General features: G+C 41.2%; 1 protein-coding gene across 1 annotated transcript in view; it reads right to left on the reverse strand.

Annotated features, from left to right (window-relative positions):
* Positions 1–3546: 3546 nt before the first annotated feature.
* CUNH11orf74 (chromosome unknown C11orf74 homolog) overlaps positions 3547–17871 on the reverse strand; it is a 152178-nt gene continuing 137853 nt past the window's right edge. Inside the window, exon 7 of the mRNA XM_028767020.1 lies at positions 3547–3605. Coding sequence (XP_028622853.1) covers positions 3564–3605 — 42 coding nt within the window. The 3' untranslated portion in view covers positions 3547–3563. The remainder of the gene's footprint in view (positions 3606–17871) is intronic.

Raw genomic sequence — 17871 nt, forward strand, 5'->3', positions numbered from 1 at the left:
AGACCACCTCCAGTAGATAGACATGGCCCCCAGTTGAGGCAGGGGGCCACCCACCCATCTTCAAAATTTTAACCCAGAATTGTTCCTATCTAAAAGAAATGCAGGGACAAAAAATGGAGCAGAGACTGAAAGAAAGGCCATCCAGTGACATGGGTCATCCAATGCCCAACTTGGAATCCATCCCATGTGTGCATTCCAAATCCTGACACTATTACTAAAGTTAGATTGTGCTTGCAGACAGGATCCTGGCATGGCTTTCCTCAGAGAGACTTTACCAGCAACTGACTGAGACAAATGGAGGTACTTAAAGCCAAGCAATGGATTGAGGTCAGGAACTAATATGGAAGAGTTAAAGGAAGGATTGAAGGAGCTGAAGGGGATGGCAACCCCATAGGAAGAACAACAGTGTCAACTAACCGTGACTCCTCAGAGCTCTCAGAGACTAAGCCAAAAACCAAGGAACATACATGGAGTGGTTCATGGCTCTGTGCACATGTGTAACAGAGGGCTTCCTTGTATGGTCTCAGTGGGAGAGGATGTATTTAGTCCTGTGGAAACTTGATGCCCTAGGGAAGAGGGTACTGATGAGGGTGGAAGGTGGGGTGGGCAGGTGAAGGAGCACCCTCTCAGAGGTAGAGGGATGGGGTGAAGAACTCAGGGAGGAGAGACCAGGAAGGTGACAACTTTTGGAATGTAAATAAATAAAATAATTTAATAGCAATAATAATAATTAATAATAATAATAAATGTTGTAAAAGAAGGAAACACAGGACATCTCAAGTGCACACAGATCAAACACACAATAATTCCAGTCTCTGCAGAGGTAGAAGCCAGTTTCCCAGGAACCATAACTCCTTTGAGGCCTTGGCCCAGCCCCAGTATGAACCTTGCCAAGCCTGTCCCTGGGCAAGGACACAGAACTGGCATTCTATGTCCTTTCATTAGGGCCTCTGAGAAAGCCTTTCATCAACCAGGCTCCTGACAGACAGCAGTACTGAGAAAATCAGAATTCTGTATTATAAAATGGAAGAATGGATGCTTAACAGATAATTAGCAGACTCTGTTGAGAAAAAAAAAACATACTTGAGGAAAACACTATTAGTGATTCTTAGAGGCAATTTTACTAATATTCAGTGCATATAAAAATAAATGCTTTAACTTTATAAAATATTTTTATTTTTGAGATTATAATATAATTACATCATCCTCTCTTTTCTCTCATCAAAACTTCCCAAACACCCTTCATTGGTATTTTAAATTCATGACCTCCTTTTTGATTAATTGCTGCTACACACACACACACACACACACACACACACACATATGCATATGTGTATATATAGAAAAGAATTGATACATAAAATGTGGCCTATCATATATTAATATATCACCTGCTTTTCTGTACTTGGGAAATTTTTTCAAAGGATTTATGACTTTTCTATTTATAAGCTCATTTTATTTTATTTATGCTAAGGAAGCCTTCCTAGTTATGTTTTTAAATATGGGTTGAAGTCTTCGTTCATGTTCACTGGTGAACAGCATTAATTCTAGATCTATTGGACTCCCTGTGTCTACCTTCTGTAGGGCAGTTTGTCATCATCTTAAAAGTGCTCATGGGGATTTACATTGGGATTTCCCTTCCCTACTTTTCAGCACTGTGCCCACGTCAGTGCTGTATTCACTCCATAGTTTCCCGTTTTTCCTTGCAGCTCTGCCTCTTCCTTGAGCTCACGGAGCTTCTCCTGGACCCCACAGATCCTGTGTGGTTGGAGATAACAAGCATCGTTCTCTTAATTTTTCACTAATAATTCAAGTTGAACTATAATTTTTCTGTCTCTGTTACAAGACTTTTCTAGTGAGAATTCTTTATCTACCTCTAGCTTTTCAGTCTTTTTCCCTATTTTTCAATTATTTCAAAGACATTGAGGTCTTTTAATCATTATCCATTGGCTAAATAGCTCACATTTGAATAAATATTTAGGAGAAATATCTAAGGGACTCACCAAAAACCTAGAGGAAACCTTTTTTATATAAAGTTGTGAGTGTTCTTTTTTTCTAACTTCTCTTCCTCCAGACAACAGTAACAACAGCTTCTTGGACTTTTCACAACATATAATCTCCCTTTTGTGCCTTGTCTCAACGCAGTGTGCTTCCTAACAATGTGCCTTGTGTGTTATTTCTCAACCCATCTTACTTTCCTTTCTCTTTTCCAGAAAGGCAAAGCACATTTCCTACAGGTAGCTCTCACAAGTAAGAGCAGACTCAAGTTCATTAGCTACTACCAACCTTCATTCTCCTTTGTTCTTGTATCAAAACATTATTGATTTAGGGATAACATTATCTTTCAAAAGATTAGTTTTCCTGGACTTCATTGTGGCTATTATGAGTGTCTAATCAGATTCTTAACAATTATATTGGGAAGGTATTGTGGGAGATCTCTATAAAAGAACCTAGAAACCTAGAGAATGTCTTCACAACTACTTGGACTATGGATTTCATGATTTGTGTCCTAGCAAACTCTTAAGTGAAGGAGTTTGCTCTTTAGATCTCAACCATGCATCAAAATAGTGAGGACGATAAGCAGAAAACTTCCTATCTAAATAACAGTAGAACTAACTGGTAAAGTAAACCTCCAGACTATCCTATGTGACAGAGAAAGAACTTCTGTTATCTATGACATTCTGTTAGATGCACTTGAACATAAAACTAGATCGAAGAGGCTTTGTTTCAAAGCCATGTCACTGACCAGATAACCACTCCATGGGCCTTTCTGAAATCAGCGGCCCTTTATAATCTCTATGTGAGGAAGGATCCATGCTGACTTCTGCTAAATTTGGCATCCCTTCCTTCCCTGTAATTTGTAGTTACATATATCTCCTAATGTCCTTAAAGAAAGAATTCGCATGTTCTGTTTCCCAGTCTAGCTTTCTTAAATCTAAGAATACAGGTTAGAAATGCTTCTCAATTCTATTTCCGGACTAAAAGAGGGGGGAAACTGAAGGGTTTTTTTTTTATCATTGTTTTGATTTTTAAGGTTTAGAAAAAACAGTTTGGAAGTTACAGATGTAAATATGAAAGACTCTGTCTGATTTTTTGAGAAAAACAAGTATCACACGAAAATTCAGGGGACTGTGATACCCTCAGGGGATGGTCTGTTTCTTCAAGAGTAAAAATATAGCACTTACAGAAGTGCTGATGACAGAGGAATACTGACCAATGACTGGAGGGTCTCAAAGTGTAACAGAAGTAGGAGATAAAGATGCAGTGTAGCTTGCGCTGTAAATGGGGATTGTATGGTCAGTCAGGATCATGAGGAGAATAGGTGACCTGAGACACAGGGATTTCCTGGTAACCAAGGAAGAGGTTTGTCCTGCTAGCACTGAGGAAAAGGCAGGTTTATCTCTTCATCTTATATTTGGGGATGGGTAAGATAAATGGGGACTAGATTTACCTTACCATGTAGATCAGTAGCCATTGTCCTCGGAGGTCTTGTTGTGTCTTTGGGGTTTTGATGTTCAAATTCCCCTCCTAATTTTTAAGAAATGCCAGTCTTTTCTTGTCACTCAGTTCGAGGCATTTAGCATAAGTACACCAATTAGACAAACCTGTAGAAAACAGACAGCAGCAAAGTGAGCGTTTTATAGACAATCTCAGCTCCACAGACAAATCCTTCAAGGACTCCTGCTTCCCCAAGGAAATGAAAACCATGAGCAGAAACAAGTGATAGCACATGCTCTCCCACTCTGCAAACAGTGCCTTTTCTTCCATGCTCCAGACTGGAGTGTCCATTTTCATATCAGCCAAACAGCAACCACCTGCTTGGTAGAACTGGGTTTCAAACTCTCTCACTCAAACATCTACACTGTTCTGGCTCCCTATTGAGTTCTTTGCTTTTCATTCTTTGAGAGGCCTTTCAAGGAAAGCCTTAGATGCAGCTTCAGAATACAGAGCATTGTTTAAGAGCTGCTGATCTATTTACTGCAGAGACAGGGACCCCAGTTTTGCATGGCCAATTTCCTCTTTGTACTGCCACCCAATCCAACACTTCCCCCATATACTCATCAATCTGGAAAATCCCAAAATTGTGGTAACTAGCTCACCCCAGCTTGACATTGGATTGTCCGGGTTTAGCACTTTATAGTCCAAATCCTGGGAAATCTCTACATTTCACACAACCTGAAATGAGTAGCTACCCAACTCTAAAAACCTATCCAAAACAGGTTGAAAATCACCTATTCAGAAACAATGTATTACCACTGTCAAAATGTAAGCACTTTTTTAAAGATAACACTCCAAGCTACTACTGGCTACTCAAATTAGTATGAGTTAGTTTATCAGCTTTCTTCATGTGGAATCAGGTGGAGAAGAAAAAGATACATACAGCCACCTTGTAGCATACCCTGTTAGTGTCCTCAATACGCAAATTCATTCACAAAGTTGTCCTATCCACTACCCTTCAGGAATGCATTTGCTAAGTACCTGCCACTTAAACAGGACCTTGAGCCGGGAAAGAAAGAAGACAGGTGAAACCTCTCCACAGCCAACACACCCAGATTTTCTTCATAGCTAAGTAGTTTCTTTTCCTTCCACATTTGAAAAGCATAATCCAGGCTTCAGGGCAGACTCCTCATGGACGGAGCTGGAGCCTAAGACCTTGACTTCACTAGAACAGTGCTGTAACCTAACTAAGCAGCCACAGAAAAGCCTGTATCATTGACTTGGAAATAATGCTTTCAGGCACAAGAGTCCATCACAGCAGCTGGAATGAACATCCAAATCAGAGAATGAGAGCCCAGCAGAGAAAGGGACTGCTCAAAGATGCCCAGATGATCCCCTTTGTTGGCAAAGCTGGCCAGATGCTCATGAAGCTTTAATTAAGCCCAATTCTAATTAATCTGTGACCTTATTCGAACCAACTGTTTCCCTGTGCCTCAAGCGCCTCTCCAGCTTCAGATGCCCTTTCTCTCCAACTAGATTCTAAAGATCTGGGGTTTTTTTATTAAGTTTAATTGAGAGATGACTGAACTATGGTCTTTCATGGGTAGGGAATTCCCCACCAGTGACAAGGGTGACAAGGTGCCATAGTGCCATACAGCTTCCATGATTTATACTGATAAAAGGTTGTGTCTGGCCGGAACTGCATCCAAAACAGGACATCAAACATCACATCACACATTTGATTGATTCAAACCAACACATTATGTTAAGAGCAAACAGGCTCAAGCAAGGAGGCCAAGGAGAGATAGAAGAAAACTATATGAGAGAGAAAGTGTACCAAAAGGGACCAATCATTACATGGTTAAAAGACATCCACTGTCCTCAGACCAACCTAGCACACTGTGTGCTGCAAATGGCTTGTAGTTGCTTCCGAATGCTGAGCCCCTCAGCACTGGCAGGAGCATGGAGATCACAGGCCACTTGCTCAGGCTATGAGAAGTCTCCTCCATCTACTTAATACTGTAGGGATATAATGACTGTGTGCTGTGTTGAATGGTTTACAAATATCCAAATGATGTCTAGACATTCCTTCTGAAGCACTGATATAAACCTCTTACACCATCTATCTCTGATTCCTTACAACAATCAGTACAAATGTTCTCACCAATCATAGTGGTATAGAAAATGTGTATTATCTCTCTCCATCTCTCTCTGTCTCTCTCATTCTCTCTCTCTCTCTCTCTCTCTCTCTCTCTCTCTCTCTCTCTCTCTCTCTCTCTTTCCTGTCTCTCTACCTATGAGGTGCTTCAAGTAGATTTAAGCCTATTACCCACCCCCAGCACTTCTATGCTTTAATAACTTCCCATCACCCTTGGGGAAAAATCAAAGTTCTTATAGAGGGTAACAAGGTTTTCCTAAGCTTGATTTCTTGTGACAGCAGAATCCTGGTGGCTAGTGACAAAGCAGACTCCAACTGGACAAGGTAGGACACAAATGTAGTAGAGAGTAACTAGAGAGTAGCTGAAGGAAATTCTATGACAGACTGATGAGGAAGCTCCAAAGTCAAGACAATGGCCAGCCCCATGTCAGGCTCCCTATGACGACCTCCTGACATCTCCTTTCACGTGGACTCCCCAGCTCAAACAGATTCTCCATCGCTGCTGTGCTTCAGAGCCAATAGCCCTGCCATCATGTTCCCTGGAGACTAGATTCTGCCTCATTTTGCTCTCTTCTAGCAGGAAGTCTCATCAGCAGTTTTCATTCATTCAAAAATCTCATGACACCACTTATGACAGACAGAGCCCTGCACCAGAGGGCAGCCCCTTCTAGTCTCTGCTACCTAATATTGCCTTACATATCAAATTTAACTTTGTAGATGGAATTAAGAACACTGAGGTGTGTCTATTAAACTGAATTGTCCCTGTGGACCAATAGAGACGCAGGGTGGTTAGGAAAAAGGAAGGCAGTGATAGGACATAGTAGTGGAAGCAGAGACTGTAGTGGCACAAGGAAGAAGCTGTGAGATTAACTGTGGTATGGTCGGGCTGGGGATAACGCTGCAGTGCTCACAGAAGAGCAAATGGGAATTGTTCAGGTTTCAAAGTCTTACCACTTTTGGTCACTCTTTTTTCTTTTTACATTTAGGGAATTTCAAAACATGACACTGACATGTCCATTTTCCTGCCTCTGTTTATAACCAGGACACGGGCACTATGTAAGCTCAGCTAATCAGAAGCTCCCACCCTGACGAGAAAGACTTCCTGCTAGAGGACAGCAGCCTGTAGGCATGGCAAGGGGCAAGGAGTAAATTTATCACCTCAGCCTTCAGAAAGAGCACAGGCTCCCCACACTTTAATCTTACAGAAATGTAAGGTATTTGTATTGTTTTAAGCCACCCAGTCTGATCATCGCTTACAGGGTGTGGTGGTGGTCTACATGACAATCATCTCCCCCATAGACTCGGACATTTGAGCTCTTGGTCATCCCTTGTTAGTGATACTTAACTGTTCAGAGATGTTACAGATAGGTGCAACCTTACTGGAGGAATTCAACCACTTAGGGGAGGCTTTGAAAGGTTGCATTCACCCATTTCCAGTTAGCTCTCTGTTTCACTCTTGCTGTTAAAGACACAAATCTCTTAGCTTCCTGCTTCAGCCTCCGTGCCTGTTTGCTGTTATGCCTCCTCACCATGATGGACTCTTAAAGCCAAATAAGCTCTTCCATCTATAAGTCACCTTGGTCATTGAGTTTTATCACAACAGAAGAGTAACTAATACAGGAAGCCATGGGGAATAGTAACTTGTGCTTTTGCACATGCTCTTCCCTGCTGACTGAAGTCAGGGCCCTTAGGATCTTCGTCTCAGCTCATTCATGCCTTTTAGTAGAAACTACCTCTAAGTTCCCACACTCAACAAATTTCCCTCCTCTCCTTTCTTACAGCCTCAAACCACTACTTCATAGCTCTTGTTACAACTATAATTTTGTGTGTGAGTGAATTTTAACTCTTCCTAAGGCCTGATTTGCTCATCATCATATCTTCCCTGGCACAGTGCCTGACACACAATAGGTGCTCTATGTTGGAATGATAAATGGATCGCACACATGGGGATGGAGGGACAGACAGACAGACAGACAGACAGGAACACAGACACTGTCAGAAAAACACGAAAGCATCTCATTTATCTCTAAGGATTTGTTCATGGGCAAACGCTAGATGCCAGCGATAAAAGTAACTTGTTGAAAAGTGAGCACTTGAAATTCCCTGGGTTACGATTGCATAGAAGCATAGACATGAAGTGATCATTCTTCCAACCCACAAAACTGATAGGCTGCCTCAGATAATTTGCATATTCAAGAGTCTTGTTGGAGAATATATTTACAAGAATAATATTTTGATTTATAATTGCCCAGAAAGAATGGCTGCTACTTGTAAGCCCTGATCCCAACATGCTAAGTGACACTCCACGAATGACTGTCACCCTTTCTCATCCTTTGTTCAGTGCATCAGAGGACTTTTTCGGAGTGTCTGCTGAGTGGGAGACATTTCAAAGTCACCAAAAAGCAAAAGGAAGATGAAAGGCCTTCTGGCTATTGATATCAGAAGACACTCTTCTGGAACAGTATGTCTTGTTCATTTCATTCAATTCTCACACACACACTGTAAAATAGCTCATTTCCTCTCTGTCACACCAGGTTGTCAGACCATCTGTGTGGGAAGCCAGTTCTGGGCTCCATTCAAGATACAAGGGGTGGAAGTGGGTCATGCGTAGGACATTGTCTGCTGGCATTTTTCAGAAAACATCCTGACAGGAACATGGCATTGGAAAGCCTCTTTGTGAAGAAACATTGCCCTTTGTTGATGAGAAGACTACTTGTTCTATAATATGAGTGACCATATCATAGGAGCTCCAGTCTTTCTGGAACTTTCCTCCAATTCTTAGCAGGTGAACAGTCCACCTCTTTGCAAAACTGAGAAAGAGATGCTTGCTTCTTGTGCCTTTCTCCCTCCTGGTGCCTATCTTTATCTCTTACCAGTCCTAAACACTAATCTATGTCCTATTCTTGGTATACTGTGTGCTCAGGAAAGTATTAAAAGTACATAGTGGCTGAGCACTAACACTTTCAGCATTATTTAAATGATGTGAGTTTACAAGCATTAGAATTGTTCTAAGTTAGAAGAATGAAACGGCTAAAGATGAAAATTTAAAAATAAGGCTTGATGAAAAGTTTTGATCTGGACCTCAGATAAACTCGTTCCATGCATGCTGCTCCACTGTCATTTTCAGGGCAAGGAAACATGGCTGAGTCTAGCTGTTCAGAAGATAAGAGAAAGGCACAGTTAGGAGCTGAATTACCCAGAAGTGAGTTCCTAGAGATGAGCACCATTGCCATATTCTGATCCGTTGGGAAAGGAGGTTCAGGTAAGCAAAGGACAAGCATGGGAGAGAAGGGTGGAGGCATTTAAGAGCCACATCTGGCATTTTCAGATTTCACAAGCAGCTGGGGCCATGAGCTTCATATAATATGAGACATAGCTGGATTCTAGGGCTCACCCTCTAAGGTTCTTGAATGTTTTAGGGTTTTCGGGACTTTTATATCTTTTCATTGAATATGTGGTATGAAAACAGACTGCTGTCATGATAACAAGGCCCTTTTAAACCCAGAAAGAACAGCCCCATCGATCAAGAAATCATTCTCATTAGTCTCTTTCTAGCCTATTGCCTTCAGATTACCACAGGCTGCCAGCAGAGATGTAGGACCACAATTAGTAAAGTATTACTACTGATGCAGGGTGCAGCATAATAGATGCAATTAAAATTCACACGCAAGCATGCACATGCATCTCCTCACCCCTGAAGCATTCCAGACTCCTGTCTCAGGAGCATGCTCATTGCTCTCCCCCCCACCCCAGAAACCCAAACTACTGATTTGTACCATGGAAACTTGCTTTAGTACCCATCTCGTGAAACTTAAGAGAAATCAACTGAGATGCTGAATAGTGTGAGGGGATAAGGCTCAGGAGTCAGAGAGAACTGGATCCACACTGGACATCTCCATTGAATAACTGTGTGATCTTGGATGAGCAATGTCTCTGGGCTTCTGTGTGTGTGTGTGTGTGTGTGTGTGTGTGTGTGTGTGTGTGTGTGTGTGTTGTACCTATGTGCTAGTGAGTTTGCATATGTAGAAGTCAAGTACCACATTCACCATTTACATTGTTTTTAAACAGGTATTTTAAACAAGGATTCCCTTGCAGGGAATCCAGCAGAAAATCCCAGAAATCTATCTATTTCCACCTTCCAAATCTGGGGGTGTGGGTTGTGTGTGTGTGTATGTGTGTCTGTGTGTGTATGTGTGTCTGTGTGTGTATGTGTGTCTGTGTGTATTGGTGTGTCTGTGTGTGTATGTGTGTCTGTGTATATATTGGTGTGTATGAGTGTGTGTGTGTGTGTCTATATGTGTATGTACTGGATGGGTGTATGGGTGCCTGTGTCTGTGTGTCTGTGTGTCTGTGTGTGTATGAGTGTGTATGTGTGTATGGGAGGGTGTCTGTGTGTGTATGTATGGGTGTGTGGGTGCCTGTGTCTGTCTGTTTGTGTGTGTCTGTGTATGTGTTTGTATCTGTGTGTCTATGTGTATGGATGTGTAAGTTATAGACTCAAACTCAAGCCCTACTATTTGGCAGGCAAATGCTAGGCTATCTCCGCAGCCCCAGGCTCCAGCTCTAGTTGTCTTATCACTGGACTAGGACTAATATTTATTTGCCTGGTGGTACTGTGATGACAGAAAATATGTTAAAAATGCATGTCCCAGAGCTTGTCACTTTAACAAATGGTAGTGACTGTTATGAAGAGCATACCTGAGCTCACTCTTTTCTCTGTAGCACTCTCTGAGGTTATAGACACCATAGCCCTATTGCCATCTTTCCCTCTGGATTCCCACTTGCCCACTTGGCCTCTCAAAAGGAATTTATCAACTCAGACCAGGCACTGAGAGCAATAAACTAGGTCATGTTTGAGGCCCCATTATTACTGCTGTCAGCAATAAATGATTTCAGCTTTCTGACATAAATTTGGCTGTTCTGTGTCCTGCCACCATCAGGGAGCAATGTTACAACAGGGACCTTCCCTCCCTAATGGGCGCATTTAGGGGAAGTGGGACAGGAGTGCTGTATAGTGGGCCCAGACAACACAGCTGGAAGTGGCCTCCCTAATTGACAGCTTCCCATATTATGACAGGTTTGAGACTGACTGCGGTGGCAGAGTGGAACACATAGGGGCAGAGCAGCAGACAGTGTTTTCTCAAATGGAAGCTTCCAGATGTAGCCTCTGCCCTTAACCTGGAGGTTTGTAGTCTTTCCTGGGGACTCCCAGGGACATAGATCATTGTCAGTTTGGTTGCTGAGTATTGCCCTATACAGAAACTTGAAAAAAGGAAAAGCCAGTGAGAGCCAGCAATCAAGTGGAACAGACAGCAGGGCTGGGGGTTGAGGGCGGATTATGGCTTCTGTCCTAAGGCTGCACAGACTTTGGCAAGTGTTTTCAAATCGCTGGCCACCACTTCTGTCAGCACAAAAGCTATCCTGATTACCTGTTCTTCCTACAGAGGAATCTGGAAATGAGTGTTGGCTCTGTTTGTCATATTTTCAACTTTGTCCACATTATAGGCATGTCATTTGTGGAAACATGTCTCTATGAGAGGAAGAAAAGTAACTACTATACAAAGCTGATATTAATCGGGTGTTTTCCACATGCCAAATACTGTGCTAAAGATTTCGATCTATTGTCTTCTGAAAAGGAGCCTGTGGGCACAAGCCTGCTGTGTGTTGTCTTCTATTCACTTCCTTCTTGTCAAAATGTTGCCTGAGAAGACATCTTATTTGCTGTTCATCCTCACTGACCTGCCTCAGCTCAAAGAATGGGTCTTGACTGGCCTGGAGACATGTAGTTTCCTCCCTGTGCACAGTGACTATTTAGGGCACCGCACAGATACCTCTGCAGTTGTCAATGAAATCTCAAGTCCCACCAGAAACACCAGGTAAAGCCTCCTTCTCCTGGGGTAGGTGGCCCGTCTTGTGCTGCCAGGCATTGGGGACACCTAAGGGAGTGTACTTCCAATGTAAGTGCTGGTGCTGAAGATGGAGCCTAGAACTAGGCAGTAAGAAAAACAGGGGCTTAAGACGTTAGATCAACCATTACCTAAAATTACCATTGCTTTCATTTGGATTGATTGCAGTTTCATACAACCAGAAGTATTCTCATCAACAAAGGTGAGTGTTACTAATCTCACTGGATAGGTTAGGAAACTAAAGCCCAGTGGAGTTAAGTAATTTGTCTCAAGTCACACAGCAAGATCCTGTCAGAAACATCATCTAAACCGAAGTTCATTTCAATACTGTACTTTTTGCTACAACTGAAGTGGTAAAAATTATCAAGTCATTGACACTGGGAAATTTTTTATGAAGTAAGCACTTTATTGTTTCAAGAGTAAATTTGGGCTGGGCATGGTGGTTCACATCTTTAATCCCAGCAGAGTCAGGTAGTTCTCTGTAAGTTCAAAACCTACCTGATCTACATGCAAAGCAAGTTCTAGCATAGCCAGAGCTGTCACAAAAAGAAACCTCAGAAAAATAACAATAAAATTAAAAATAAGTTATACAGACAGGAAAGGAAAAACTAACAAAAAAACAGTCGATTTGGAATTGTAACCTCAAAAACAATCAAAATGGGTTGTATTGGTACTTTCATCACAAGAGTTGGGACTCTAATCTCACAAGAGCAATTGATGCCCACCATCAGACCCCAGACAGCTCCTACTTCCCTGTCCTAGTGACTATTTGTAACAAATGACATCCTTCTCAAGTCTTGGCACTCACCCCTGATGTTCTTATCTTCTTGATCATGAAAAGCTCTAAAGACATTAGATATCAGGCCCCTCTTGTTAAGTCAGTTGGAGGCACTCCCCACGTATTAAGTAAAAGCAAAGCTGCTGATGTCATCATTTGTAAATGATGAAAATGTAAAGTGTATATTTTTTATGGTGAAAAAAAGTGTCTATTTAGAATTAGTCATCTGGACTCAGTTTAGATGATCCCAGTCTTGTTGGCAACATCCAGAGCATCATAATCAGGAGCCAAGTGGACATACGCCTTCTTCTCTCCATCAGGCCTTATCAAGGTATTGGCTTTGGCCACATCAATGTCACAGAGTTAAAAAAGAGACCTGAGTGTCATGGGAAGTTTCAAATTTGGTCTTTAGTGATGGCTGAATCCAGAGGATCCAAAAATATTAATAGGACCCTTCTGGACTCCTAGCAGCTCACAGCTCTATTGGTCTTCTTCCCATATATAGATTATAGGTGGAGGAAGATAACAGCCAGTGACTCCAGAGCCATCCAGCTCTCCTACTATACAGACAGGATGAGGTCTTCCACCCAGTGAGCAACTGTCAACCTCGGAGGAGACTCCAACTGGCCCTGCCCCAGCCACACTCCACTGGACAGTCCCTATGATGGCAAGTGATAGGACATCATTAGGGCAATGCTATAAGAGTCTTAAGGACTTGGAGAAATACTCTGTGTCAGAAAATGAAAATGGGGGTGGTGTGTTCAAAGAACAAAAGCAAAATTGTTGATGCTTCAATCTTCCCTACCAGTCAAACCACCTCATCTCTAACCCTCGAGATTTGCTTTGCAGAAGTAATGAACTTGACACACACACCCCTTCATCATGTCTTTTCATCGACCTACGAGTTTGCTTGCTCTGCCCTACTTCTGGGAACACCCTCTGTAGCTGGAAATACTCAGCTATCATGTCTATCATCAGCCTACATCTGACTTTGAAGAAATACAAGCATCTCTCCTGAGAGTTCCTTCTGCACTTTGTACATGCTTCCCTTGTTAGGGTGGCCATGTCATAGTCTATAGCATTTTAATTTCTTGACTATTCCCTAGAACTAAATTCCTTGATTACTGAATGCATAGTTAATTACACAAGTAAAAATGAATGTTTCTTCTCAAAGAAAAGGTCAATGACTTGAGAACTGGAGTACCCACTCTTCTTCTTCCTCTACTCTGAGACCTTGAAAATGCTGTATTCTGACCCATTGATTTCTGACCTTACTGTTTCTCATGCTTAGGAACTTCTTTAGTAGATAATTGGTGGAAGATGGTGCTACTGATTAAATAGAATTGCCATGAAATATTCTTTCTAAGGCCTAAGTAAAAAATTAATATTACCTAGCTTAAAATATTAAGCTAGGTAACTGTTACCTGGCTAGCCTGCCACTTTGTGGCATTACTAATATTATAAGGAAATTTTCTCATATGTTGTTCTTGCTGTTACTAGGAAACTTTCTCATGCCCAAGTTGGTGACATATTCTGTTATGTTCTGTACCCTTGGAAACCAATCACAATAGAAGTCAGTAAACTGCTTTGTATAGTTACCCACAGTAAGTTTGAACCGTAACCAACCACCCAGCAGCACTCCCTGAACTTGTATATAAGCTTTTATGATATTTGCTTTTACAAGCTTCCCCTGGGATAGACCCCAACATAAGAGAGACAGCTGCACCAATATAAGAAGACTTCCATTTTGAGTAGGTGGGGGGGGGGGTCAAGTAAAATTTAAGTTCCCAAGTTCTTCTTGGGAACTGACATCCTATTTGGAAAAAAAAAGACATGTATTTTGGTAACTGACATCCTGGTTGGCAACTTAAAACATGAGTGTTAGACAAGACAAATCCCCTACTATAGTTGATACCCCAACCAATGGAAGCCAGATAAGTGTGCAACAAAGACATGTTCCTAAGTAAATCCTGAATCACCTTATCCTTATTGGAAGAATAACTTGATACAGATGTTTGGGATTTTAGGCTTAAAAACCTTGTAGGATCTTAACTCAAGGTCACAGTTTAGCCACCCAGCCTGAATTGTAACCCTAATTGATCAGTCCTGGGGTGTATGCTCAACAAACTATCCCTGTCTGACTGAGATCAGTGAGATCATGTGGTTTGTGAGGTGGGTCCTGGATCCCAACAATTCTGACAACAATTGGTAACTATGAATATGTGGTCAGCTGAATTCTGGTTCCCTGACTAAACCCAAGTTCATACTCATGAGACTCATAAATGTCACTTTACATGGCAAAAGAAATTCTACTGAAGTGATTGAGGATACTGAGCAGCAGAGATTCCCTTTGGATTGTTGGGTGGCCCTGTTGTGATCATGGGACTCTTAGAAGGGTCAGAATTGCAAGAAAAAAAGGCAGGAAGGAGGAATAGGGATTTGCAGTGAAGCTAGAAAATGGAAAAAAGAGGTACAAGCCAAAGCACCCCAGTGACCCTGAGAATCTGGGAAAGGTGAAGGAACATGTTCTCCTCAGCATTTCCAGAATGAAACCTCCTAAACTTTAGAAAGTCAGGGTAACTGTAAGCCACTAAGTTCCAGAAAAATAAAATAATCATTTTTTTGTCCAAGTCAGTGAGTCTGTAGTCATTTCTTATGACAACCATAAAATAGTAATGCATAAGTCTAGGAGAGAAGCTTAAGTCAGAAAAGGAATTACTGCTTTACCAATTCAGTGATGGAAATAAAGCTGATGCTTTTAACTACATAAAATGTGAAGATGGGTTGGAAAATCAGCAGTCCTTTTCATGACAAAGGGGCATAAGGAATTGAAAAAATGAATCCAGACAAAGCTAAACTAGACAAGAGGAGGGACATGCTAACAAAGTAAGACATGGATCGTGGTATTTTGACATGTGTCTTTAATTCCAGCACTCAAGACACAGTACCAAGTGGAGCTTTGTGAATCTGAGGCCAGCCAGGGTTATGTAGAGAGTGCATGTATCAAAAGTAAACAAAAAAAGTAATAACTAGAATGAATTTCCAAATACTGAAGAAAAAAACAATAGATAGGTTTCCTGGAGAACAGGAATCTAATTAGGAATCTAATTATGCTGTAAAGCATATTGATGGTGCCTTGACAGGCCCTTCAACACACAGTGAAATAAAGGAAGCCACAAGTACTGAATGTCTATCGAGGAGGCCAAGGAAATAAGAATCCCTGTGGTTAAAGCAAACACGTATCTAGAATCAATGACTGTAGGGGTTCACTCTGAGTTAGTAAGCTGAGCTAAAACTTTTTATTTGTACAATAAAAAGAGATGTATCATCTACTGAGATGGTGGAGGCTGTAGCATGCTTGAGGGACATCCATAATTTTCGCAGATTTCAGACTCTATGAGTGAGTCATAGACTAAGTATGAAGCACTTCAGTGTGATCCCCTAGTAGTCCAGGAAGTTGAGGCCAACTCAGCTTATAAGTCATTCAGTTTCTTTATTTGAAAATAAGAAATCTTTATCTCATTAAAGTTTTGTAGTGATTAAATGAAGTACAGTCAGTATCCACAAAAGTCAATTCCCCACAGACATTAAAATCTGCAGGTGCTCAAATCCCATATAAGAATGACATAATATTTACATTCATTGTGTTTCCATACTGCCCATACCCTCCAATAAGTCATGTCTGAATTGCCCATCATACTGATTACAATGTAAATATAATATGAATCATTTTTATATTATATTGTTCAGAGAACGATGACAAGAAAAGGAGCTGTACTTGCTCAGTACAAACATCTCCAAATGTCAGTCATTAGGTAAATCCATATTTGGAGGTCTCAAAGGCATCAAAGGCCAATTGCATTATAAAATACAATGTCTAGAACATAATAAGAATTCATTTAAGAGGTAGTGGGGTTTTTTTCATATGACCAGATCTAGCTGTAAGTTAGAGAAACATCATCAGTTTACACTCTAAGGATGTAAACTGATGTTCCAGAGAGGAGGGTGAACCCACAAAAGAAAGCCTACAACTGAGCAGCGAAAATCAATCACAGTGTTAGCGTCAAAAGCACCAGGCTTAGGTGGGAACTCACAGTTGGGGCTCCTTGAAATAACACCCCAACCTTCTGGATCTCCTTTCATCATGGAAGAACAAAATGGAGATCGAAAACAACTCCCTAGAGATTGAGGCAGACCCACTCACTGCTCCTGGAGGTATCCTATGACTTCTCATCCTGCAAATAAAAATGGCATTCACTTAAATTTTATAACATCATCTCCTTTCCTTCAACATATGTTCCTCCAAAAAATATTGATGAGCAGGATACCATCTACATACTGGGACTTAGCAGTAAATACAACTGACATAAACTAGCCACGGTCCAAAACCTTTATGATCTAGACCTCATGGCAGATATTACTAATGAATTAATGACACACTCCTACAAACTTCCAGGGCCCCATCAATTCCTTCTCAATGCAGTCTATTTCTCCAAAGAGCCACCACCAATCAATTAGAGTTGGCATATGAGATGAAAACTCTCTGTCATCCCTGCTAGGAGCCCCTGCTGCTGCACAATGGATGTTCACTGATCCCTTCACAGACATATGTCACAGCTATCTCACAAGCCACTGCAAACAGTAAAATGACACCCTCAAAGCAACAACCACCAATGGAGACATTTAGAATCCGATGACATTATGTTTTGACTACTTTCCCTGAAAGGATCTTGAATATCTCACTGAAGCATCCACTTAGTAGCCTAATCCCAGCTGGTCATCTGATGATCAATTGATGGACTATACATAAACCATCATCACAAGTTCATTTATGATATTGATGATGTTTTATTTTATAGCTCCAAACCCAGCCTTCAGTTACTCATTTTTTTCTCTCACATGCACACACACACACACACACACTCACACACACACACACACACACTCACACACACTTATAGAAGCCCTGCTAGGATATACATAGGATAGGTGTTCCCATGTATAGCTGGTGGCCACATGATATAGTGGAACATAAACCATGTGGGACCCATTGCCATGCTCAGCTCTCCTACAGACCACTATTTGGCCTTTTGGACCAATTTTTCTCATCTGTAAAACATGAATAACAAAATTTATAATATATACACAACACGATGTGTGTATCAATGATGCATACATGATTTGGGATTCATATGATTATATTCATATGATTATCAATCAAGACTTATCTAATCAGTCTAGACATTATTGTCAGTGGGCACTAGGTGGCAGTGTGTCACTTCTTACCTTCCCACCAAAGCCTGAGGTGGGGTAGGAGGCAAAAGAACATTTGAACAGTCACCACCTAGTGGCAGCAGAAATCTCATAAAAAGTCTGTTTAGTCCATGACATAGGAGAGGGTAGCCTGGACTAGATAAAATGCTGTTATTGCTTCCTCTCATACTATGAACTGGGAAGTGGTTTTCATCTCCTGAATTTCTTTGTAATAAATAATAACTTGTATTTGATTCTCTTAGGTATGAAATATATATATGTGTGTGTATATGTATATGTATATGTATATGTATATGTATATGTATATGTATATGTAT

The sequence above is a fragment of the Grammomys surdaster genome, unplaced genomic scaffold (assembly GCF_004785775.1).
Source record: "Grammomys surdaster isolate TR1022 unplaced genomic scaffold, NIH_TR_1.0 170, whole genome shotgun sequence".
Taxonomy (NCBI): Eukaryota; Metazoa; Chordata; class Mammalia; order Rodentia; family Muridae; genus Grammomys; species Grammomys surdaster.